This window comes from Thermobia domestica, chromosome 4, assembly GCF_964235325.1.
Source record: "Thermobia domestica chromosome 4, izTheDome1.hap1.1, whole genome shotgun sequence".
Classification (NCBI taxonomy): Eukaryota; Metazoa; Arthropoda; class Insecta; order Zygentoma; family Lepismatidae; genus Thermobia; species Thermobia domestica.
Genome location: NC_137457.1, coordinates 181,735,717 through 181,760,159, shown reverse-complemented (window position 1 = coordinate 181,760,159; position 24,443 = coordinate 181,735,717). Strand labels below are relative to the sequence as shown.

Sequence of the window (24,443 nt, the reverse complement as noted above, 5' to 3'; positions counted from 1 at the left end):
TATGAGAACATGTATACAGAAGAAAGATCACCTGTAGTAGTAAATACATCAATCGGCAGTCATTTTTCTCTGGAGTTGATGAGAAAAATTTAATGAAAATCATTTAGGAACTTTCCTTAAGCTTTAAAGCAAAGGAATAGGTATGAATAATGCCCAAATACGGACGAGTTCATACTTTGAATTTGTTTATTATTAAATGTATAAGAAAATGAATTTCTACGTAGAAATTGAATATGTTGCATTACATATGAAGGAAATCCAAATGTATCGAAGTAGTGGACACGTCCATCAGTATTAATATAAATTAAAAACCAATGGGTACCGATTTTATTAGTGCGATCTGTATTTATGATGATAGCTGCAGCCAGTGGAACATGCATTGCTAACTCATTCGCTTCGTATACGCCTATGAAATAATTGTGAAATAAAGAATTTGTTTGAAGTGCATGCAATAAATCTAATGTAGAGGATATCATGTATAAAAATGTATACATGTACATATATGTTACGGTATTTAAATAATAATAATAATAATAATAATAATAATAATAATAATAATAATAATAATAACGTACCTTTAAAAATCCATTATGTTCCTCTCACGATCCACTTCTAAGAGAGATTAGACCTCGCCGTATGTGATGCATATGACAGGTGCTGGTAACGGATTCTTAAAATGAACTTCCAGATGAACACATCCATGTTTGACTAGATTCCAATGCTAGACAGCGCTGGCTTCTCCAGTTTGCGTAATGTCGAAAACAAAGATAGTGTATCCTTGAGGAAAAGCAAGGCGAAGAATATTGTTGCCATGATTGGCAAAGTGAATACATGATCTACAGAATAAGATATGATATGAAGAAACATAGAGGTTGTTTTCGATATTTGTTTGTAAAAGTTTTGAACGTACAAGTTTTCCATCCATAGATAATGAGAAGAAATTTATGTCAAAATGTATGAAATGGAATGGATCCGAAGTTATCGTTCCTGTATAGGTATCATTTTGAGTAAAAACCACAATCACTCGACTTGGTAATACACCCATAAATAAATTATCAGTTGTTTTTGATAGAAGATCCTTGGAATGACGAATGACTTCATTTGTACTCCTGTGAGAGGATATTTGGCTGTTGTTGATTGTAGAAGCTTGGTATGTGCTAGTTTTATTGTAGGACTAACATTTTGTTTTTAATATGTAAAGCAGATCTAAAATATTCACTTTAGCCTCAACAGAAGAATCACTAGCGATGAGACAAAAGTTTAGCTTTGCAGGAATTAACTCGATGCGTAATTTTAATGGTTGGATTAAAATTTATCCTGATTAAAAATATCACAATGAAGGTGTCCAAGCATGTGGAATTTGGCACTTTTGCAAAATTCGCAAAACTTTGCGAATTTTGTATTGTTAATTCATAACGTTGTTGAAATCCTCTATTAGCACTAGATGTTGCATCAATGTGTCCAGCAGTATCGTGAAACCAGAATTCACATTTAAGATGAGAATTTTTAGCAGAATCATCATAATTTAACACTTTTTCGATGTATGGCCGATATTGGTGATTAAGACATGGAAATGAAATCAATTTCTTATTTAAATACACTTCCACTTCACAGAACATAGAATGTAAGAAGTCATTAACAGGAACCACAGCTTTATCACTTTCACCAAATGTTCATCCATCAGGCATAACGAGTTGAGCTCCAATATAAAGAAGAGTATGTGGTAAATCTATGTATTCTTCACCTGTTCCTGTCATGACGTATTTTATAGGTGAATTATCAGCTAGTGAACTGATTGGTTTGTATGCAACAACAAGATTACTCAATATACTGGTTTGCGTTGGTTTTGTAGACCAACTAGATCTAGTTCACTTTTTACACACTCAAAGGATTGATGATGTAAGAAAGCCATGATGATGATTTAATCAAAGATAACGTGTGATAATTTCCTCTTCTTTTCCGACTGATTTTTTTGTTTTCTGTGTAGGTTTCCTATTGTTTTTTTCTTCTTGCGCTTGATGATGTGTAATGATGAAATGTTAAAGATGGAATGACGTGTAATTCTTCTTTTCCTTCGTTGATATCCAGATCCTAGCATAGATTTCATTTTATTTTTAGCTTTTTCTTGCAAGATGGACTTCGCTTCTCCTATTCGTTGATGACAGGAATAGTTAATAGGTTGTCTATCAACGATGACATCATTAATAACGTTTGCTCCATATTTTAATAATTCCTTTCCTATTGTTTTAGCTCCTTGTTTTACTAATGGCATAACAGAACAAAATAATCCTTTAAGAAAACTTCCAATACCATGTCCAACTTGATAAGTTGATCCAACATAAACGTTTCCAGTTCCAGAAAGAGCTTGTTTTTGATAATATTGTAAATATGGGTTATTCTAATTTCTTGATGTTGACGCACTGGTCAAAATGTAATTTAACGCATACAGTTCCGAACGTGAATGCCAGTGGAGAGCCTGCACTATCTCCTATCTATTTTGATATGTTGAAAATGCATTTTCTCTAGAAACACATAATGTGGGTGATTAGAAATTTCTATAATACTACTTCCAAATGTGTGATTCACAGGATTGATATTTATAATACGTAATAATGGTGGTACTGTATATCCAACAAACACGGATTGAATTGTATCACCTTATACATACATTGTAGATGGAAGTCCTGAACGTAAAATTGGAATTCTATTCCCTTCTTGCATATTCTTTAAATCAACTTTTTGATCAAATCACAACATCGCACTAACACTTGGTGATAATGCATCGTCTACATCTATTTCTTTATGCAGACGTCGTATAAAACAGGTATTACTCTCACGAGTGTAGGAAATATGTAAATTTGTAAATCTGTTGTGCGTATTAATTATCATTATCAATTCTGAAATGTTAGTGTAATAAGGTACAGGAATAGTTAGAAATTTCCATTCACCACTTTCTGCAGACTTTTTAAAAAATATATTATTTTCTTCATTAATATTTTATATTGAATGAAGACAATGAATCTCAACAATTGCGACTTCCCACTTTTCACAGAATTCCATTCTTTGATGAAATTTAGTTGTGTATGATGTTAAGGTGTTGTCAGGAAAATATTCCATAAAACTATTACTGGGAAGCGTAACGTAAAAATCTCTGTCGGGTTGCATTGTATTTCTCGTTTTTCTTTAGTGATAACGCAGGTATCCAGGAATCGAAAGAAGAAGGATATCCTTTGCAATGAACAAGATATTCTTTTTTGCTACCTTTTCTTCTTGTACGTATGGTTTTTGTCTATATAAACATCATTGGTAACGTCACAGGTTGTAATTCCTCTTTATAAAATAACCCATCCAGTGGTACCAAATTTAAATCTTAAATTTCATAAACAAGTGGATTTCTTGATATTATCTTCTTCACTTTAATAATTTCCAAGAGAATTTTGCATCTATTCTTTATCAAATATATGTTTAATTTTACTAATTCGTACTGTATCACCAATCCTAAGATGTTTTGAGAAATCTAGATTCTTCTTCTTCCTCTTTATTTTATTATAATACTGATTATGCCATACTTGTAATAGTTCATTTTGAAAAACATCTGCAAGTGACATATTATTGATTGAATGACAATTTTCATTGCACGATTTCACAAGAAGAGGTAATACACTTAAATAAATATACGTTTGATACTTTGTGAAATACTTCCACATTTTTTCTTTTAGAGTTCTGTTAAAACATTCTACAATACTAGCCTTCATATCAGGATTTTTAATTGTAATATGTTTTATTTTGTTTTCCACTAAATACTTTTGTATTAATAGTAAACTCACTTCCTTTATCTGTTCGGTATGTAATTGGTTTCTTCTTTGAAAACTATTTTTAATGCCTTTAAGACACCATTTGTACTTTTAGATTTTTATATCACAGCCCAGGCATATCGACTGAACACATCTATCACTGTAAGAATATAACGATATCCTTCATTAAATTTATGAAGAAATTGAAGACCATTAATATCACTTTCCCACTCATAATCAATATTGTTCTCTACATAAAAATCTCTTTTAAAACGATGACTAGTTTGTGTAACGTATATGTTGTTTGCTTCAGTAACGACATTCTTATGCAATGTATATTAATTTCCTTCTTTGAGTCAACCACAATTTTTAGCAGTTGAAACAGGTGTGAAGGGCTGTAGTAAAACTTTCTTAATTTGTTTATGCTTTCCATCTTGAACATACAGGACGTTTAAATGCTCGTTTCCTTTTCCTTTTCTTCTTCTTCCGCTTCTTCATCGTCGTCTTCTGCAAACCATTTCAGAGGTATATTTCCCATGTCGATGGTGCTAATGGTGATGCTTTATTTCGTCGTAAAATATATGACAAACCTTTTGGATTTCCAATATGTTCTTGAGGTGTGTTATTAGAAGATAAATAATTACAAAATTCTTCCCATCATGATGGATTTGTGTGTCTCCGTGGTCGTGACACTTTACGAATTAAATCTACAATGTGAGATCCTTCTAGTTTATCATCTTTGATGTAAACAGTTCCTTTATTATCCCACGTGATATTATTATCATGTTTCATTCTATGTACTACCCAGATTTTTTACGAAACATTTTGGGTATAGATAATAATATTTCTTGTTCTACTTCAGGCTTCACTGATTTAGTTAACGTAATTGAAAGTGTCACAGGTTCTTCTTGTTTTCGTATTAAATTAAAATATTTTTGAAGAATATTATTATATTGATTCCACTTTTCTTCATCACTATGCGATGATAAATGTAAAATCTATTGCATTTCTTCATCCAAACTACATTCACGTTTCTCCAGGGCAGCTGCTGCTGGTGATGATAGTATGTGTACGATTAAGAACTTCAGGTGGAACTAAAATAATTTTCTTCGCGTGTTCCATTGCGTTAATGGAATAGTAAACTTCATAATGCACCATAAAAATAGGTTCTAATAATGCCGGCAGGAACCCACACTACTGCACTAACAAATGATTCTTCTTCTTTTCGATGGAGTTTCCTTTCTTCACAAGATATCGAAGCGTCCCGTTGTATCGATTTATTCTTGCTTTCTGTGTCTTTGTAAGAGTTACGTTCCCTTTTAATAGATTACAGCAACATTCGCAAATACTACGAATCACTGAAGAGTCTGCATTGGTCACTATAGCTTCCTGTAATTTAGGATTTGATTTGCTCAGCGTACGAAGATCTCCGTGTTTTGCTCCTGGAGACATACTGCCAGAATAAACAGAAGCAGATTAAAACTTACATTATAAACACATATTCTTCTTCTATTTCGTCGGAACATAAACGAAATGATAAATATCGTCATTAAAGATATTTGTTTGAAAACGAAGTTCATCTGGCGTATCATGTTTTAAATCAAGAAATAAATATCCATATGCTAACTTTGCGTCCTTGAAATTTTCTTGAAGAAATTTTGGATTCTCGGAAGTTAGTTGATAATTCATATGTTTTAGTTGGGATTTATCTCTTGGATTTTAAATAATAAAATATAAGAAAAATTCAAGCTCATATCTCTGCTTCCTTTTCCTGATGAAATATGTTTTGTGTACTAGAGTGTACACTAATATTTCTACGATGAAAACCCTTTGTAAAGAAATCATCTATATTGCGGTACACTTAACGCATATGATCATCAATAATAATAAGATGAGGTCAACTTTCATTTGAAAAGTCTTTTGATCGAGGTAATCCTTCAATAAATTGTATTATTCACGAAATTTCTCTGTATGTATTTTGTCATTCTGCATAGTACCAATAAATATGACGAAACGATATATTCCCCATACTTGATAAATTAGACAGGAATCGTATTACAAAGGGAGTTTTTTTTCAAATCCACTTGGTCCTGCAACAATACATGAAAAGGGATGTTTCCAAGTCGTATCCATGTTAAGAAGTATGATAATTCTCTCTTCATGCGTATATTTATGAAGTGGCGTACTACATTTGTCTTTTTCTTTTGTTGGAAGGAGTGTATGAGTATGGAAGTTTCATATTAATTTGGAATTCTTCGTCGTTTTATATAATTTATCTTATAATATTCTGTTTCGGGCATGGTTACGATAGTATGATCTTTCCTGCGGCAATTTATTTTCTAGTTGATAATTTTGACCAGAGTGCGACGAGATTCTTCTCCTTCTGCCTCCTCTTCATTATAAAATATCATTTTGTTCATTTCATCAAAATTTAGGTGTTTAGGTGATTCATAGTTTGATGAAAAGACCCGTATCTTGCACACTTGAAACTCCTTCCTACTGGGACCAGAAATACGTAACACATAGTTCTTGGATCCAACCAAAACGTATTCCGAAATATAGGACTCTTTACCATATTCGAGTAATTTATTTATTAAATCAGCTATGAAGTCACCAGTTGGAATTGTACTTTCACCAGGTTTTTACGTATATATTAGTGAATCAGTATCAAAAGACAATACTGTTCCGTATAGTTGATCTAAATACTTACATAATTCTAATCTTGCTTGTGACGTTTACTGTTGGTGGTAAAACAGGAACGTCATCTGTGTATTCCCAATATAAATATATTTTGTTATCATTTACAGAAAATATTTGATGTACGTCTATATCATGAGATATTAATTTCTCATATAATTCCTTAAGATAATTAATAATGCTAACATGCCCCATGTTCTCACGTTGACCAAATTTTCTCCAAAATGAATTTATCATTAATTTAGCTAAACTCCTAAGTGCTGAATTATGTTTGATTTTCTTTTCATCTCAGAAGTATTCCTTTCCTTTCATAAAATTGCTGAATGTTCTTCTCCCTCATCTCATCTGTTTCACCGTGATGGCCAATCACTAGCTTCCATTTTTGCTTTGGGGAAGTGTTTATGTACTCTGCAAATAAGCCGCTAATTTTTGTTTCTTCATCATATTGAACAACATCATTTGCCCAAATTTCATGAATATCTATTATTTGTATCTTTTTTCTATTGCTTTTCTTACTTTATCTGCTACCGATGCACCATGTAGAACTTGGTGTTCATCGCTGTGATTACAAGGTGTCTTGTTTAATTCATCACAACATGTACGACAAAGTGGAAACATCAATATATCATTTGATTTGTCAGGTAAAACTGGATGAAAGACAGTTTTCGGAGGAAGAATACTTAGCTTAACTAATCCTTCTACTTCATCAATGCTGCCAATATTTCAATCTCCAGGCAGATAGATAGTGGGATGACGAATTGGAAATTTCTTAGTCTTATTTATATACGGATAAAGGCTAATAACATCCCTGTAAGAAATAGTTTCTTGTTTAAACTCCTCGTGTTTTATGATACAGACGTATGGCATTCACACGTCCTCCATAAAAAAGCGCTTGAGGTTTCAACGGTGTTTTTTGTGTATGGATGGGTACTAACATACTTCTTCATCTCTTCATTTCCTGCCAATTGTTTTTAAATTCACAGCTCTATATTTGGTGTACTTCACAGCCAAAATCTTTTAATTTTTGAATGTTCTTCCTTGTGGCTCACATCAATATTCCATTTTATCTTTAGCATTGTTATATATGAGTTTATCTCTGTCGTTAGGGTAGCAGAAAATACAGCCTTGAATCCAACATTCTTCATGCTCCCATACCTGTAGTCTTCCCATATCGGGGTCCTTCCATTCACGATCTACTTTCATTAATGCAATTCGTTTTTCCTTACTACGTGCAGCATTGGTAATTTGAATGTTTCTTGTTTTTTTCTTCCCAAGCTATCCATTGTACTGTTTCAATTGATTGTACATCTCTGTTTCGATACCCGTTCTTTGGTATGATACCAATTGTGTTTTCCTTTAAGAAATTTCTTCGATACACCAAGTTACATGCTCTAGCAATTGTAATGCATTCAAGTAGGGGATTTCATTCGTTTCAGATTCAAATGTATTCATAAAGGAAATAAATGCTTGGGTTAAACTTTCGATGTCCTGTAATTAATAGTTTATGAGTTCTTTCATTTTAGAGGTGTCGTTTCTAGGTTCAGTATACCATTGCTGAAACTTGCGGTTTTCGTCTACTTTCATGGTACCTGCTCCATAATACCTGATGTCTTGAAGTGTGCCTTCATATGTTTGGTTCTCACGTCGATTCAAAAAGTGTGGAAAATATCCCTTGGAGGATTGAAGACCCAACTCACCACTTAATTTACTTAAAGACATAAGGAAAAAATTCGTGAATCAATAAAGTTTATGATCTCTACTTTGAGAGAGAGCATTCTTGCCCCATAAATGATCATATCTGGAGTCCAATTCTTCTCAACCATGGTCTTAATAATGAAATGTGTATCATAGCCCTTAGAATTGTGTGCAATACATGTTACTGATTTAATGTTTGGACGTCTTTCTGTAGATGTTTTAGAAAGTCATCTATTACATTTTCTGCATAAAATATACTTTCTCGTTTTCCACAAACGACACACTCATTTTTTATGTTGTTTTCTCCATAACAACGGTAACATGCATGCTGACTAACCAAGACTTTAAGTATATGCTCATGTATGTTTGCGTCATCCTCTTCTACTTTTTTTATTTTGTATAAGTTCAATGTCATAAAATACAATCACAGCTTACTTCTCCGTGGTAATTTTTTCGTTGGGATTTTTTGTTTTTTTCTTTCATTCACTTTCATATATCATTCATGATTAGGTGGTACTGTAGTATAGAAAATATTGCAATACGTTTCTCCACATGCGTGAGATCCTGTTTATTTCACCACATAAATTTTCATACACTGGGCACAACATTTCACAACGGAACATAAAGCCTTTTCATTTTGATAAGGAGAAATTAAATGAAATGAAATTTTTGAGTTTTACGTCCCACAGGTAAGGCAGTTAGGCTAAAGGAGACGGTGATGATGAGAGATGAATGAAATGGTGGAATGAATAAAGTGGGAGGAAGGGAAAAGAACCTCGAGAACACCCACGAACACGGTGTTTGTCCATCACAACTTTACTTGGCTGGGCAGGGATTGAACGCGGAACCCCAAACACCAGAGGTGAACGCTCTACCACTCAGCCACCGAGACCCTCATTTTAATAAGGAACTGACTGTGGTAATCATAGCATGATTGGCCATAAAAGTCTCGATTACAATCATAAGGAATCTTCTTCTTTTTCTTGCATTAATATGGGCTTCTTCAAAATCACATGGTGGCTTCTGATGACAACGATAACATAAACTGTACATTATTTCAAAATGTTCTTGCTTTGTTGTATATTTCTTATTAAAGCTGTTGTAATAAAAATTGCAGCTAAAACATGCTGTCAGGCTTTCAGTGACGTTCTAATGGTTATCTATGTCAAGTAAATTTAAAGATGCTCCCTCATTATCACTTAGTAGAGCTTTGAACATGACATCTCTTCCTGAAAAGCCCCTATACCCCGTGATTTTATAATCCTTTAAGTATTTCTGAAATTGACGAATTTCAGTAATTCCACCACCATGACTGAGACACCGGTAGCTTCGCATAGGTCATCTGCTTCTTTTTCTATGATACATTTATTTTGAGTTTTTACAATATCTATTATGCTCAGTTTGATTTCTCCCCTTGTTTTTTTCAATCCTATGGGGACGACGATAGCATGCACTAAACATCTTATACCTGTGTTCTTAACTGTGATAATACGACGTTTTTTCTTTACATATTCCTCGGATTCATATATTGTTTCATTCGACCTTGTCCTCTTGGCATACGTACATGATGAAAATTCACTATACAAGTTTCGTTTATAAGAAAAGTCGCATTACATTGCAGGACTTTCTAATAACTTTCCATAGAACTTCTACTGAGAGATTCTCTGAGTCTTGCTTCTCTGAACGACAACCAAAAAAAGCGATGCCACTTCTCGCATTTGTGATTGTTAATCCTACGTAATCATGCTGGTCCACAATACGTAGGAAATAACCTATTAGAGCCCTTAGACTTTTTCAGTCGTAGTATAAGGATTTTCATCTGCACGCACGGGGGCTAAACGAATTCTTAGAATTGTACCTTCCATATTGTATCTTCTGTATTGTTTTCTACGTTTTTCAATTTTATGAAATCTATTGTTTGCATGATTACGTCTGTTATTTCCAAATCCCACTTGTACATTTTTGTTTCTTTCTGCTTGAAACTCAGTTAGCAAATCATCCATTCCTTTCTCTATTCCGTCTAAATCAACTTCTATTTCTTCATGTTCTGTATTAGCTTCTGCTAATATTTCCATAAGTGATGGACATATTTCTTCTTCTTCCTCGTTTTTCCAAGATTGGGAAACAATTTGTTAAGCCAATTTTGTAGCTCATTTTCGCCAAACTCTCCTTCTTCTGTCTTTATTTCCTCCTCATTGTACGCTTCTCCTATTATCAGCGAAAACGTATGATTTAGCAACTCTTCTAGATTTTATCTTTCTTCGACGTCTTCTTCTGCTTTTTCTTGTAATCATTTTGTATTTTTTTTCAATACAGACGGATGCTTCCTTTCCCCTTCCTGTGTTATCATTCTATTACATCAACTTTCCTATATGTTTAATAGTTCTTTATATATTTCTTCTTCATCATCTTCTTCTTTTCTTCATCTGGAATTTGAATTTCATTAACTGCATATATATTTCTTCTTCTTCTTCTTCTTTGACACTGGCGTCTACCTCTCCTTCTTCTTCTGTTCTTTAAATTTCATTAACTACATCTGTTTCTTATTCTCCTTTTTGTTGAGTAAATGCATTTGTTGGTAATCCTACTTTTCCTTAGGTGTTCATTTCTTCTTCATTTAGTCATCATCATCTTCTTCTTCTTCCTTATGAACTCCTTTCTTCCTCTCTTAATCATCTTCTTCTATCCCGATTACCTCATCTATTTCACTTAGAATAACTTGCGTCTCTTTATTTGGTACGTCCTTTTGTTCTTCTTCTTCTGTCCTTAATAAAGACGGTATTCTCTTTTAATAATTCTTGTGTACGATTGTTTTCCATTTTATTCCCCGTAAACGTATATAAGTAATTGAAAAAGGTAATTTCCTGTATGTATATGTAGATATTTAGATAGGATGTACAAGTATTCTCTTAAACGGAATATATATATTTAAAAAAGGATTTACGTACTTTAAAAGAATATATAGGTATGTAGAAAAGTATCTATATAAGTATTTAAACAAAAAGGAATATAATATCAATAAGGATAAGGATAATGAATATACATGTATCTTTGTTTATTTGTATTCAACCTAAAATAAAATAAGAAATGCATCTCGTTACTTATAGCCATATTCCTAAAATATATATATATATTTCAATACGTTATACGGAAGGTCAGAAGTATCAAAGAACAAAAAGCATACCTTTTAATTAGTTAACGTGTGCTAAAAATATTTTTAACCTTTTTTCGTATTCCACGGGAGTGAAACAAATGTATGTTATCAGTTGGTTCCACTGTTTTATCTAGTTTATAAACGTTCTGTACGTGAATTTTACACTTATTTTTTCAGAGTTTCAGTGGATAGAAAAAATATATATTTGACACAAATATCGTCCATTTTACAGCATAAGGAGCATATTTGTGGGACGTTAAACTAAAAGATTTCTCTGTCTCTCTCTCTCTCTCTTTCTCTCTCTCTGTCTCTCTTTCTGTCTCTCTCTTACGATGGAGTATGATGTCTGAATGATTGCGAAAACTGTCAGTTTACACAGTATGATGTTCTTATTCCGTGGGAAATATGAAAAGTCAAGGGTCCTGGGTTCGACTTTACTTCGAACAGTTCGGACTTTGTACTGGACAAAGACTGTGTTCGTGTGTTTTCTCGGGGCTCTGCCCTTTCCTCCCAATTTTTTCCTCATTCTGCCATGGGTCTATTGTTCAATGTTAAAATAATCATGTTTGGTGGTCCCAAAGCACTTACATCAGACAGATATACAGTCAAACAGAAAGATCAACAGTTTCATTTTATTTATATTAAATAAGTAAAAGGGATGGCTGTTTGTACGTGAGGTGTCAAAACAATCACTGCATTTGTGCTGTGGTTTGACCGTCTGAATGATAAAGTATACTTATCTCTGGTGGTTAGGGTCCCTAATTCGATCTCCGAGGAAGTAAATTTGTTGTGGACAATATCAAACTCTTTGCTCTCAGGGATCTCTCTATCTCTTCACATTGTATTCCAGCACTTTTCTTAAACATGTGTTCCTTTATCATAAGGAGCATACTTGTGGGAGGTTAAAGTGAAAGATTTCATCTCTCTCTTTCTCTCTCTCTCTTACGAAGGGCATGATGTCTCAATGATTGCAAAAACTCACTTAACTCATTGAACTCACACTGATGTTCTTATTCCGTAGCAAATACGATCACTCAATTTAGAGGGACGCTCGAAAAGTTTGTAATAGGTTGATCCAAGATCCAATATACTTTTAATCAAAACATTTCTTTCACGCCTTATATCTGGACAACTACATAATGTATAGCCAGATCCAAATTATCACTTAACTCACTATGCCGGTCTTTATTCCCTTATAAAATAACAAAAGTCGATTTAGGGGCCGTTCAAAAAATTTTGTGATTCAAGATTCAAGATTCAATAATTATATTTCTTTCAAAAAGTTTCTTGTACACCTTATATCTGGAGAACTACTTATAGTGCATCCAAACCCAAATTATCACTTAATTCTCAATTTAGGGGGGTCGTTCAAAAATTTTTGACCCTTGATCCAAAATCCGTGGATTTCCTCTGGGTTCTTCCGTTTCCTCTCAAATTCTTCATTCCAACATTTCATTCATTTCTCATCATCACGTCTCCATTAGCCTAGCCGGCATAAACGTGGGACGTAAAACGTAAGGATTTCATTTCATTATTTCTCTCGTTCCACAGTTTTTATTCTCTTTATATTCACTTAGGGGATACGGTGGCTCAGTAACTCGGGATCCTTGCTCGATCTCAGCTCAGGGACCGTCAATGTTTGCTGACCCCGAAGATATACTACAGAGAGACAGATAGACAAAAAGACATGATACGTTTACATTTTATTCTATTATCATTCACTTAGGGGACACGGTTTGTACGAACACGGCTAATACAAGGAACATAAGGGGCTTGTTCTGTGACTCTGACCAAATTTTGATACCTTTTCGGCAGGGGGACCTCGATGGTTAAGTGGGAGAGCGTTCATATCTGATGTATGGGCTACCAGGTTCAAAATCCTGTTCCCATCAAGTGAAATTTGTAGTGGACAACACCATGTACGTGGATTTCCTCTGGGTTCTTCCGTTTCCTCCTACTTTGTTCATTCCAACATTTCATTCATTTCTCATCATCACCGTCTCCATTAGCTTAGCCAACATAACTGTGTGACGTAACAATTAAAGATTTCATTTCATTATTTCTCTCGTTCCACACTTTTTATTCTCTTAAAATTCACTTAGGAGACACGGTGGCTCAGTAACTGGGGGTCGTTGCTCGATCTCAGCTCACGGGCCGTCAATGTTTGCTGACCCCGAACATATTCTACAGACAGACAAATAGACAGGAAGACATGATACGTTCTACATTTTATTCTATTATCATCCACCTAGGGGACACAGTGGCAAAGTGTAACTGGTCCCAAGCACATACTACAGACATATAGACAGACAGGTAGACATGATATAACAAAAATTAAAACCAATAAGATACCTCTTCTTTTATAATATTATTTTCACATTAAACTATAAGTGATATGTCTTTATCGCTCAAGGTTCACTATCTGCTTTATACAAGACTCCAGACTTTTCTCACGTCAGCTGTAAGCTAGGTGCAACACGAGTCACAAAAACACTCAGGCATTTTTATCTTATCGTTTTCTTGGAATTCACTGTAAAACGAGGAAATGAAACATTCAGTTCAGATTCGCTTATATGTATGCGTATTTTTTAACGTTAGAATTTCATCTCATTATCAAATACGGAAACGTTAAGTAAATACACAGTCTGGAGTGCCATTATAGTTAAATGAAGACGTAACATACTGTTTTATTCTTTCAGGGATAACCATGGACCCTAATATTTTAATAATATATTTTACTTACCTATTTTAATAAAAACGTCTGATGATAACACTTATTCACAGCTCTCGAAAATCCAGCGGATCAAGCACACACAAACAAACACACTATTACAAGTATGAAGCAAAAAACGTTGTATTAATCACAGATTTTCTCTGTTAACTCTTACTTACAACTATTCTCTTTCAGGCCTACACACACACACACACCTGATTTCGTTTGACAAACATATTATGGCACGTTCACAGACATCTTCAATAATTGGGGTCGCATACTAGACAGCGGAAAAATATCCCATCACGAATTCAATAGAGACATCACATAATATCTTTCACATCAAGACTTGTGAAAGTCGGGTTTCATTTTGTTTCTACAGGCATCTCTATGGGAATGTGATTCAAAACAATATCTCAGAGAATACGTTCAATACTACGTTGATGTAGATGTTCATGTTATGGGAATGTGTCTCAAAGCAATATCGCATTACGGCTTCAATAAACAGTATATTCGTTGGCATAATTTGATCATTGAATTCTATGCATAAGTGATTTTAATTACTAGACATTTCGTTCATGTGATTCGTCATATAACACTTTTCATATGAAATACAAGCGCCCCTGTTGACTTGAGTATACAGATTTTCATCCTACGTTGTCAAAACAATATCAAATGATATGAGAAGCTTCTGTTATTAGATTATGTTGAATCAATGGAATCAACACGTTTATAACAATCATATTCATTTTAGCAACCTAGTTAACGTTCCCAGGACAAAACTTTTCCCACACGGAGTCCTAACACTTAGCAACAGCATTTTTTATGGGTATGTGTTTCGCTATGAGAGTCGTATATCGTTTCCCATACCACGTTTTAAAAAAAATCATGAAATACAATATTTACCTTAGCAACTAAAACCAATTTCATACAATCTGCTGAGAAGGATCGATCATTCGAATAACACGCCTTCAGTTCATAACCTACAGGCGCTTCGTGGGAATAGGACCAAGAGGCTAAGTCGCTTATGCTCTTCGAACGAATGTCGGGGCTGAGGGGAGAGGATACAAAATAGCTACTCAATGCTATGAGAAGCTTCCGTTCTTATCTTCCTAGGAGGTGCGGGGACGGGGTATTCAAATAACTATCCAATACACGACGAGAAGACGAAAAGGCATGATTCATCTTGTTTCCATAGCTGATAGCTGTCCAAGAGAATACTTCCTTATTCTAACATAGCAACATACTAGTTTAGGCAGATTTAGGACTGGCTTATGTCTCATGGGAAATTCCCAGGCCAGGCCTAAAGGTCAAAGGTCAAATCCTTCCCAAGTATATTATTCACTACTTTTATCTCTCTTCTCAAATTGTATCCTTGATGTATGAGCTAAATATTTCTCAAATGTTTATAATATACGATCATAATTTGGAAAAAGTACTTAATTCTCTTATTCCAACAATCTAGTTTTGTAGTTTTGTGCAAAATGCGATTGGAATATGTACATTTCGAATTTAAGAATAGGAAAAAATGAGCCTTGTTTCGCAATTTACAAAGCTTCCGCGATATTGCAGAAAAGACAATAAAGATAATACAAATGAAAATAATAAAAAAAACAAACACAAAGTATGAATGTCATACCAGAATAGGATGTTACGGGCAAGATTGATGTTTCATAAATTAATGTCCTCGTGCAATTTATTAAGAAGTATGTTGTATTACGAGTTCTAAGAAGTACTGTGTCAGATATTTAAGATTGAAAATTTTATACTCATTTACAAACTGTGCATAACGCGGAGTTTAGCGAAGCTTTGGACCAGAAAACACAAAGATTAAAAATTTTCACTCCTTGTTAATGTATTAGTTTGTTTATCGTAATCTAAAACAAGGGTTATGTTAGTCCTATTGGCATTCTAGACTAATCTTGTGTATTACCATGAAAAATTTAGCACAGGATATAGAATGGTTTCCTTTTGAGAATCCTATTAAATTTTCTACGGACATTATATGCAGATACATTACGAAACAGTACTTTAACCCATGCTGTAATCTTGGATATTATTTAAATATTTGACATCATCCAAAATAGAAAAGAAGTGCTTGTTGACTTCACAAAATAATAGTAACAACCACATCCCAGAATAGTCAAGTCATGCCATTTTCTAAATATTGTTGCATGAAGTAAGCTCTTCGAAACTAGTCACTTTGTTATACAAAAGCTGCTCAAAAACGAAAGGTAGTTTGAATATATATATTAACTTAAAGAATGACACTAAGAAGGAGGGGCAATGTCATAACCAAAGGAATGTATTGAAATAAATCTTCTATTTTACTACATACGCAACTTACTTTATTATGTCAATAGCAGAGTAATTTTCGGAAACTATGTACTAGTAGTTTCTAGCTTCTAGTGAAACTAATTTAAATCACTAATTTTGCTCGCTTCGTACGAAGAAACAAAAGAAAGAGAAATAATTAGTTACTTAAAAATAAATATTATCTTGGGGTCCTTTCACCATCCGGTGGTAAAATATTATATTTTTCTTAACACAAAAAAGCAAACGATTTTTTCCTTCAGTTAATGAAACATACACAGGGCAGAGATTACAAGAACATACTTTTAAATATTCATGTGGAGTTCATATTCATTTTAATATTTGCGTTCATGTTAATATTCATGTTAAATATTCAGGGGTCTCTAGAGGGACCCCACGTAAGCGCACAAACACTAATGAATTTTTACCAAATTCTGTATCGCGACTACACGTGAAACTATTTTTATTGATTACTTTGGTCGCAATATCATTTTGCTTCTGTCTAAAATTGCTATGCTATAAAGTATCATTATTTACATCAGAAAGATTAAATACACTAAGGGAATACTGACCTGAAACGTCTTCTGGTTCCACCTCTGAAATATATTATAATACTTATATAAGTATACATATACATGCCATATTTCTTTTTCGATATAATTATCCCAACATGCATTTGATTTTACTGGTATTAATATTTCTTTTAATTTGAGGTACTGCAGTTAAGCACATCTATATTCGCCATTAATAGTATCACAATTAAAAATTAATAAAACTAAGTTTAATACCGTTCTGGAATAAGAACATTGTTATCCTTTTACTACTATTTGAAGATACGTATTTTTACTAATGATTGAAGGTATAATGAATTAAAAATGAAGGCACGAGTATAATATTTAACCCGAGAAAGCCCAGGGGGTGCCTTATTGGCACCTTGGTCCACTTTTAATGCAATTATTCTTAATAGATGTTTCGTCGATTGTTTTCCGCTCAAAAATCCTCCTATCTTTTAACATATGCTCCCTGATTGAGTTCTTCATCAGTTTTATTATTTTACTTCAGAAGAAATTGTTACTTTTATATTGACGTAAAGGCCCAAGGGGTACCTCTGAGGCACCCTGGTCAATTTTAAATGCCATTATACTTAATAGATATTTTGTTCCGTCTCCTGCTTGCTAGTATTCTTCTATCTCTTTGAAATACACTCTCTCATTGAGTTTCCTAAGCATTTTTTACTTTACCTCAGGAAAAATAGCGTTATTTTTATTCTAACGTAACGGCCCAAGGGTTGCCTCAGAGGCTCATATTGAAGTATGTCTTTTTCTAATTATTTGATACTGTTCATTGTTTATTACCAATGACAAATGATTCCATAGCAAGATAGTGACTACTCTTGCCTATTAATGACGGACGAAACGAATGGTCGCGGTGAGTTCAGGTAGCTTGTATATGCAGCAGGGAGCCTCAGAGGCATTCCTCGGGCCTTTTAAGGGTAAAATTAGCATGGGCTTTCTGCGGTTAAATTTGCACTAATCTCTAATTTCCTTTAGATCACTAATTATTCGACTGGTTCAGGTAGATTTCCTTTCTACCTTATCATGATCCAACTGAGTCTTCTGATCTCCAGATTGTAATCACAATCTACTTAAAAGCGACTTGCATTATACTATTTCCTTCACATATTACGAACTTATTCACCGAAGTTTAATTGTCTATCAAATATCTTGTGTAAGATGTATACTTAAAATACTATTATTTTCCCTATCAATTTCAACGTTACTTTAATATAGGCAATATCCACCAATCTACCACTTTCGTACCCAATCATAGAAATAGTGTTTATGAGGGCACGGTTTGTTCATTTCTAAATGTAGCCATTACACAGTGTCTACTTACCAAACTCCTAGGAGGGCGTATAGAAAGGATGGAACCGCTATATGAGGCACGTAAACAAGCAAAGCGTAAATTAAATAACAGTTTCGAGAAGGTAAAATATCAACATTTAATCTTTGGACTCTCTTCATATTATAAGTTTTCTGGAAAAGTGGAGCGACGAAAAATGCTTCTCTTTTACCCCTTTAATTTACAAGCATTGATACCATTACCATTAAAATATTAATTTGCTTTTATTGTTGAATGATGTCTTTCTGATCATAATTTTGTAATTTTAAAACTATTTTTGTTTACTTTGGTTACAAAATAGAGGATGTTTATTTCAAAAATACATTGCATAAAATAAATCTTATGTGTTGCTATGAGCACCATTGCAATATTATGGTCAAATATCATAAGAATATTTTCAGTAATTACTCCCAGTTTTCTTTGAGTTATCTTCCTACAGATCAAGAAACCACAAATAAAACAATTAAAAAAGAACTTTCGCGAAACATAGGAGATAAAGCGTCTGCAATACCAAATTTGACAGCTCCTTATTGGCGAAGATTATATTTATGATCAAGCGACCCGAAAATCATGTATATCAATAATGTATAAAAGGAATAATGGCAATTAAATGATTAGTAAACGAAATGGAATGTGAGGTTGCTTTAGAGCAACAGTGCCAATAAATTCGTACATGAGGACATTCAACAGACTACCAGCGATAATACGAGAACATTATTATAAACCAATTTCAGAACTAACTAAAGTGATTTTGTATATCCTAACATAAACAGTTTAGAGAAGACACGATTTGTAGCATTTGAGAAAGATGAATAACAAAAAGGATAACAGTGAGTGGAATAATTTTTCCACGAGGATGGATGTAAGCAGAAAAAATACATTGAATGTAAGAAACTCTGTCAACGAATTCCCTATGAACTGATTTGCAGAAAGATATTTCACAACCAATCGTACCAGTCCGCTGCTGGATATCATTCCATTATTTTCTTTCTTTCTACTTTTGCTTTCGTCTATTTTCTCATTCCCTTCAAACCCTTAAAGATAAGTAGAAAATGCAGGATATATTTGCAAAAGATACATAATACAAATAACTAAATGAATGTAGTAAGAAAATACATTTTACTAAGTTTCTACATAAAATACGTATCTTCTAAATAATATAGTGTTGGGCCCATAATTTAAAATATATACCATAATTACCCATTTCATATTTTAACTATTTCAGAATTTTATATTTATTTTAAATATAATTCTTCATCTGCGCTATCAATACTATCACTCCCGGGTTAATGTAAAATAACACTTTTGATAAGACGAAATTAATTGCTAGATAAATTAAATTTGAATTTCGGCCACTTAGATTGCATTTGTTCTATTACACTATTTTTACTATGACTTCATAATGTTGGATTTTTTAGTTACACCTGTCTTTCACTTCTGTTTGGAACAGAAATATTATAAGGTCCAAGGAACGTTTCCTCGCCAAACTATATTGATGTCATAATTCCAATTCCCGATATATTTTACTGTTTTTGTATAGGAATTACGAATATAAAAGAAAGTTTGTGACAATTTGACAGCATGCATACTCAATAATTTTAATTTACTCTTAGAATATAGAATAGGTCTATCAAAACTATTTTTGCAGTGCTTTGTATCTTTTACACTTTCGCGGCTAAGGACATATAAAAGAAAAAAATCCTGTCCTGGAAACAATTTACTTTAGTACAGACGGGTAACGACAAACAGAAATTGTTCGCTGCACGCTAAATATGTATAATGTGTTTTACCTTCCTATTCATTAAAGCTTTTTCCTCTGTTTCAAAAAAAAAATGTAAATCGGTAATGGAAGACATTTTCATATACTTTGATTTTTATACAGGTATTATTGTGAAGTAAAGTATATTCTTGGGAGATTCTTCTTCAATAACTATAGAAATAATGTCATCTTCAATCTCTTTCAGTTCTCTCTATGACGATTTTCTGTCCTTCAAAAGTTCATAATTCATACAGTTTGATCGAGAATCATTATGCAAACATTATTTATTTCCTGCTGGATGAGATACCTGTTTACAGGTGTATGCATCTGTTCAATGAAGCTTCTGTTGTCGTTTTATTTAGAATATCATAACAGAGGATGGAAATTAACTTTTTCCACCATACATTCAGAATTTTGTTGGGGAGACAAAGTTTATTTCTTCGTCAAATATTTTCTTTCTATGTATTGTGTGGAGTTAAAAGATATGTAAAATTTTATTTCGTGATGCAGGAAAAGTTATTAAAAGAATGTGTATCACCAGTCAAATTACATATTTGATGTCATACCGAAAATTCACAAAATTCTATATGATCATATTGTTTGAAAAATTATTCAATACTGTTTCCCCCAAAGTTTATACTTTTCTGCAAAAGATGATTGGGATTCACATATATTGAGTAAAAAATATGTATAAATTAGTCCTGCTCGCAGGCCACAAATTTCTGGACATCTTTAAATGCAGCACTATGTTTTTATTTTTATGACACTGTAGGAGATCTAAGAAGTATTGAGCATGTGACTTAATATTAAAACTTCTCAATTCATTATAACCTGTTTATAACAGAGAAATGAGGAACTTTCGACCAGAAGTAAAGAGAGTTTCAATATTGTTCCATCTTTATTAAATACACCAATTTATTGTTCTTAAAATAAAGCAAGAGTTTAACAAATCCCTCTGGCACTCCAGATTAAGGCTAAAGTTGGAATATGCTAAATTCGATATCTATGTGTGGTAAAACTGCTTATTTGACTTGCCTGGTTAAGGAGAACCACAGGAATGCAATCGCACCATACTTCTTGTTTAAAGTTACTATACTGTACATTAGGGTGGAGTGAAAACAGGCGAAAAAAAATTTTTTTTGAAATTCGATTTTGGATATGAGACAAAAGTTGCATCATATCGTAGTACTTTACCACCGGAAATTTCAATTCACTAAAATATTCTTTAGCCGGGGCACAATGGGCCTTAAGTTTGATGGATTTTATAAATGAGTGAAAATAGCCCAAATTTTTATTTTTTTAAATTCGAAGTCGGATATATGGCAAAAGTTGCATCATATTGTAGCACTTTACCACCGGAAATTTCAATTGACTAAAATATTCTTTAGCAGGAGTGTAATGGGCCTTACGTTTGATAGGTTTTGTAAATAAATATACGTTTATTGTTCATTGGTATAATTATTAGGCAGCTCTTCGCTTGAAGGAGACTGTAATTTGAAGGTATTATGATTTGTTGTCGTGTCCAGGTGTATTTCCAAAGCTATCGAAGTTCATATTCTATGTTACAGGCTACATCAACCCAGAACTCACCACATGGAGGTGGCTACCGTTGAGTTCCATCCCACTTACCCACTAGTATTAGATTGAATGTTTCATAAATTTCAATCACGTCTTCAAGCAAAATACTGCGACTTTATCTGAGAAGTAGTCATGTATTTTCTTAAGTCAAATTTGGAACGAATAAAGAAATCTCTCCCGACTCACATACTGACGAAGAACCTTCACTAAATATTTTCACCAATCTTTCCACTGCATGCGTATAACATGGAAACTCAGGGATATCTATACTTGTACTTTCTCAAGAACAAATTCTCACAATTTGTCATCTGTGATATGAGTCAGTATTGGCGGTTCTGTTGTTACACCCAATTTAGTTTATCATTTCTGTGTAACTACTAGCCTCAAAGTTTAACACTGGCAGTTGGAAGGAACGAGTTTCACGTTTACATTGTTTCCTAGATTGGAGGATTTTATCGGTTACAAGGATTCGCGTAGCTGATCTGTAGGCTAGTCACCAATCATGGCAATAAGAATATTTTCAGAATTCGCATAGAATGCATTTCTCGAAATTACTTTGTTGACAAAAGTCTTGTATGGTTCTTGCATACATCTCGAAAGTCTTATGGTCAAGAACAAATGTTTAGCTCCGTATTTGGCAAGAGGTTTCACTTTTATGCTGAACCACACTCGTACATATACTTTTACTACGAACTTTATGAGAGTTTAGAGCTCCTCTGAAGAATTTGGCATAGATATATATAGACGCGAAAGTCTACATGCCATTGTTAACCAGCGAGTATGCGCAAGTTTTCTAGGTTTCTTATCTGCTAGGTTTTTATCACAGCCTACTCTTACGACAGATTGACATATTTCATACAAATATCTTTGATCATAACTGAGATGACGCACTCTCAGGTATGTAGGGAGTTCTGAAGAAATCTTTCCAAAGCTGCATCTACTTATAGGACCAGACAAAGTACCAGTAGTCACATCATCGATTTCTTTCAGTAAATGACGAATTAGTAGTTCAATGATGTGCAATAAATGCATGCATCACTTCAAGGGCCCCTCTAAATGGTTTTCGAGCACTCTAATCATCATCCTTGTGAGCCAACATTAGTATTAGTACCATTGCAGCCGATAGCTACCATATCTTATAGGTCCACATTATTTTCTTGTAATTCCCGGCAGATGGAACTAGCAGTATTCTTTGCTAATGCTGAATCGGTGAAAGAAGCATGGCTGAGAAATTTATTACCCGGTTCTTCAAGAACACAATAATGATCTTTCCTCTTCATATCTCTGACTTCCGGAGCCGGACATTGCGAGTGTTTAATCTTTCTTCCCATCAAAATAGATGGTACAAGGTTTCTCTTTATTAACAGTCACTTCAGTTCTTACACTTTTACGATTTTTCGCAATCTCTGTTTGTATTTTACTTCTATCAATTATGTTTTGCAGGTGCTCTGGACTCACAATATTAAAATCTTCCAAAACTTCAGTAGCAATAGCTGCAACTTTTCTTCCAGTCATGCCGGTTTTCTCCTTCACTTTTGCTAATGTTGGGAGAAATTTTCTAATTTCTATGCATCTAATCCGTGATTGCTTTCATGTCTTTAAAGGATACTTCCAACTAAAATCAGGATCTCCCCAGCTTTAGCGTGTTCTTTATTGCCTCCGTTTTTTGTTTCCAAAGATGACGAGGAGTCTACAGATTCAATAATGTAACTGGTACTGTTTTGGTTGAAAGTTTGACCGCAAGTTGCTTTTTGGCTTTCCTTTCTTCTCTTTTCTTTGTCCAAGTAACATCAATACCATTGATTAACATTTTTCTACTTATCCTTTGGTCTGATAAAACACTCTCTCTGATTCAGGCATTTTGAGTGTCCTGTGCAACGACACACCGTGAAATCTAAACACTTACAAGTTGCTATATCAAATGGTTTATTGCTCTGCTTCTTCAATTCTTGTAATTTATTTCTTCTTTCATGCTCCCTCTTACTGCCAATTTCAAAAATATTTTCAGTTTCCTGTGGTAATTGTTGATCACTATTGATACACAGCCGAGCGAAACAACAAGAATTGAAACACGTTACCAAATGTCTTCCACCCTTTCTGCTACCTTCGTGGAAACAAAATTCTTTGCTAGTTTTCTACTTCCGCCCCCTTCAGCTGCTCACACGTAAATAAATAACTTGCCATGACGTCTTAGTAAGTTGGAAGCGTTCTCAAGTCGCGACCTTTGGCACTACGAAACATCTCTTCTGTTCTTGACAGTGGCGTGGCGTAGCACTTTGACGATTGTTACCGGTTGTTGATATTACAAGTATCTATAGTTTTTCAATTTCAGAAAATCTAGTACTTTTTTTCTTTTAGTGTAGCAACCATTTCAAACTATAGGCATAAGCATCAATTTTTAGGGAGGGGTTCAAATCTCACTTTATTTACTTTGATCTTTTTGAAAAATGTGGCTATTCAGGTTCTTCCATTTTTAGTAGATAGAATCGAAATCGTCTTTCAATAATCTTAGATATTCTTCAAAATCATCTATTTTCTTTCTACAGTAACTTACATATTAAATTTTCTTTTCTAAGATATTGAACAAGATTTCTTACTTTATCCTATAACATAAAACAGTTCAAGTAAAAAAATTGAAGTCAAAACTTTGAAGGGTTTGATAGAATATTGCTACACAAACTCTGATTTGAGAATCCCATTTACCGATGTATTCGCCGTGAATTTAAATAGTCCTAACAGTCCATCTTTTAAGCTATACAGCACATCATTTATCCTACTTCTATAGTTCCACCTTGTGCTTCAGGCTGTTGGGGTACTTTTGTTGACTAGATAGTGCAG

At 33.6% G+C, this 24,443-nt stretch overlaps 1 protein-coding gene across 1 annotated transcript in view; it reads right to left on the bottom strand.

Moving 5' to 3' along the window:
- Nucleotides 1-24,443, bottom strand: part of LOC145682956 (uncharacterized) — a 737,495-nt gene that overhangs the window by 355,986 nt on the left and 357,066 nt on the right. The window contains exon 8 of the mRNA XM_081754317.1: nucleotides 16,939-16,962. Coding sequence (XP_081610443.1) covers nucleotides 16,939-16,962 — 24 coding nt within the window. The remainder of the gene's footprint in view (nucleotides 1-16,938; nucleotides 16,963-24,443) is intronic.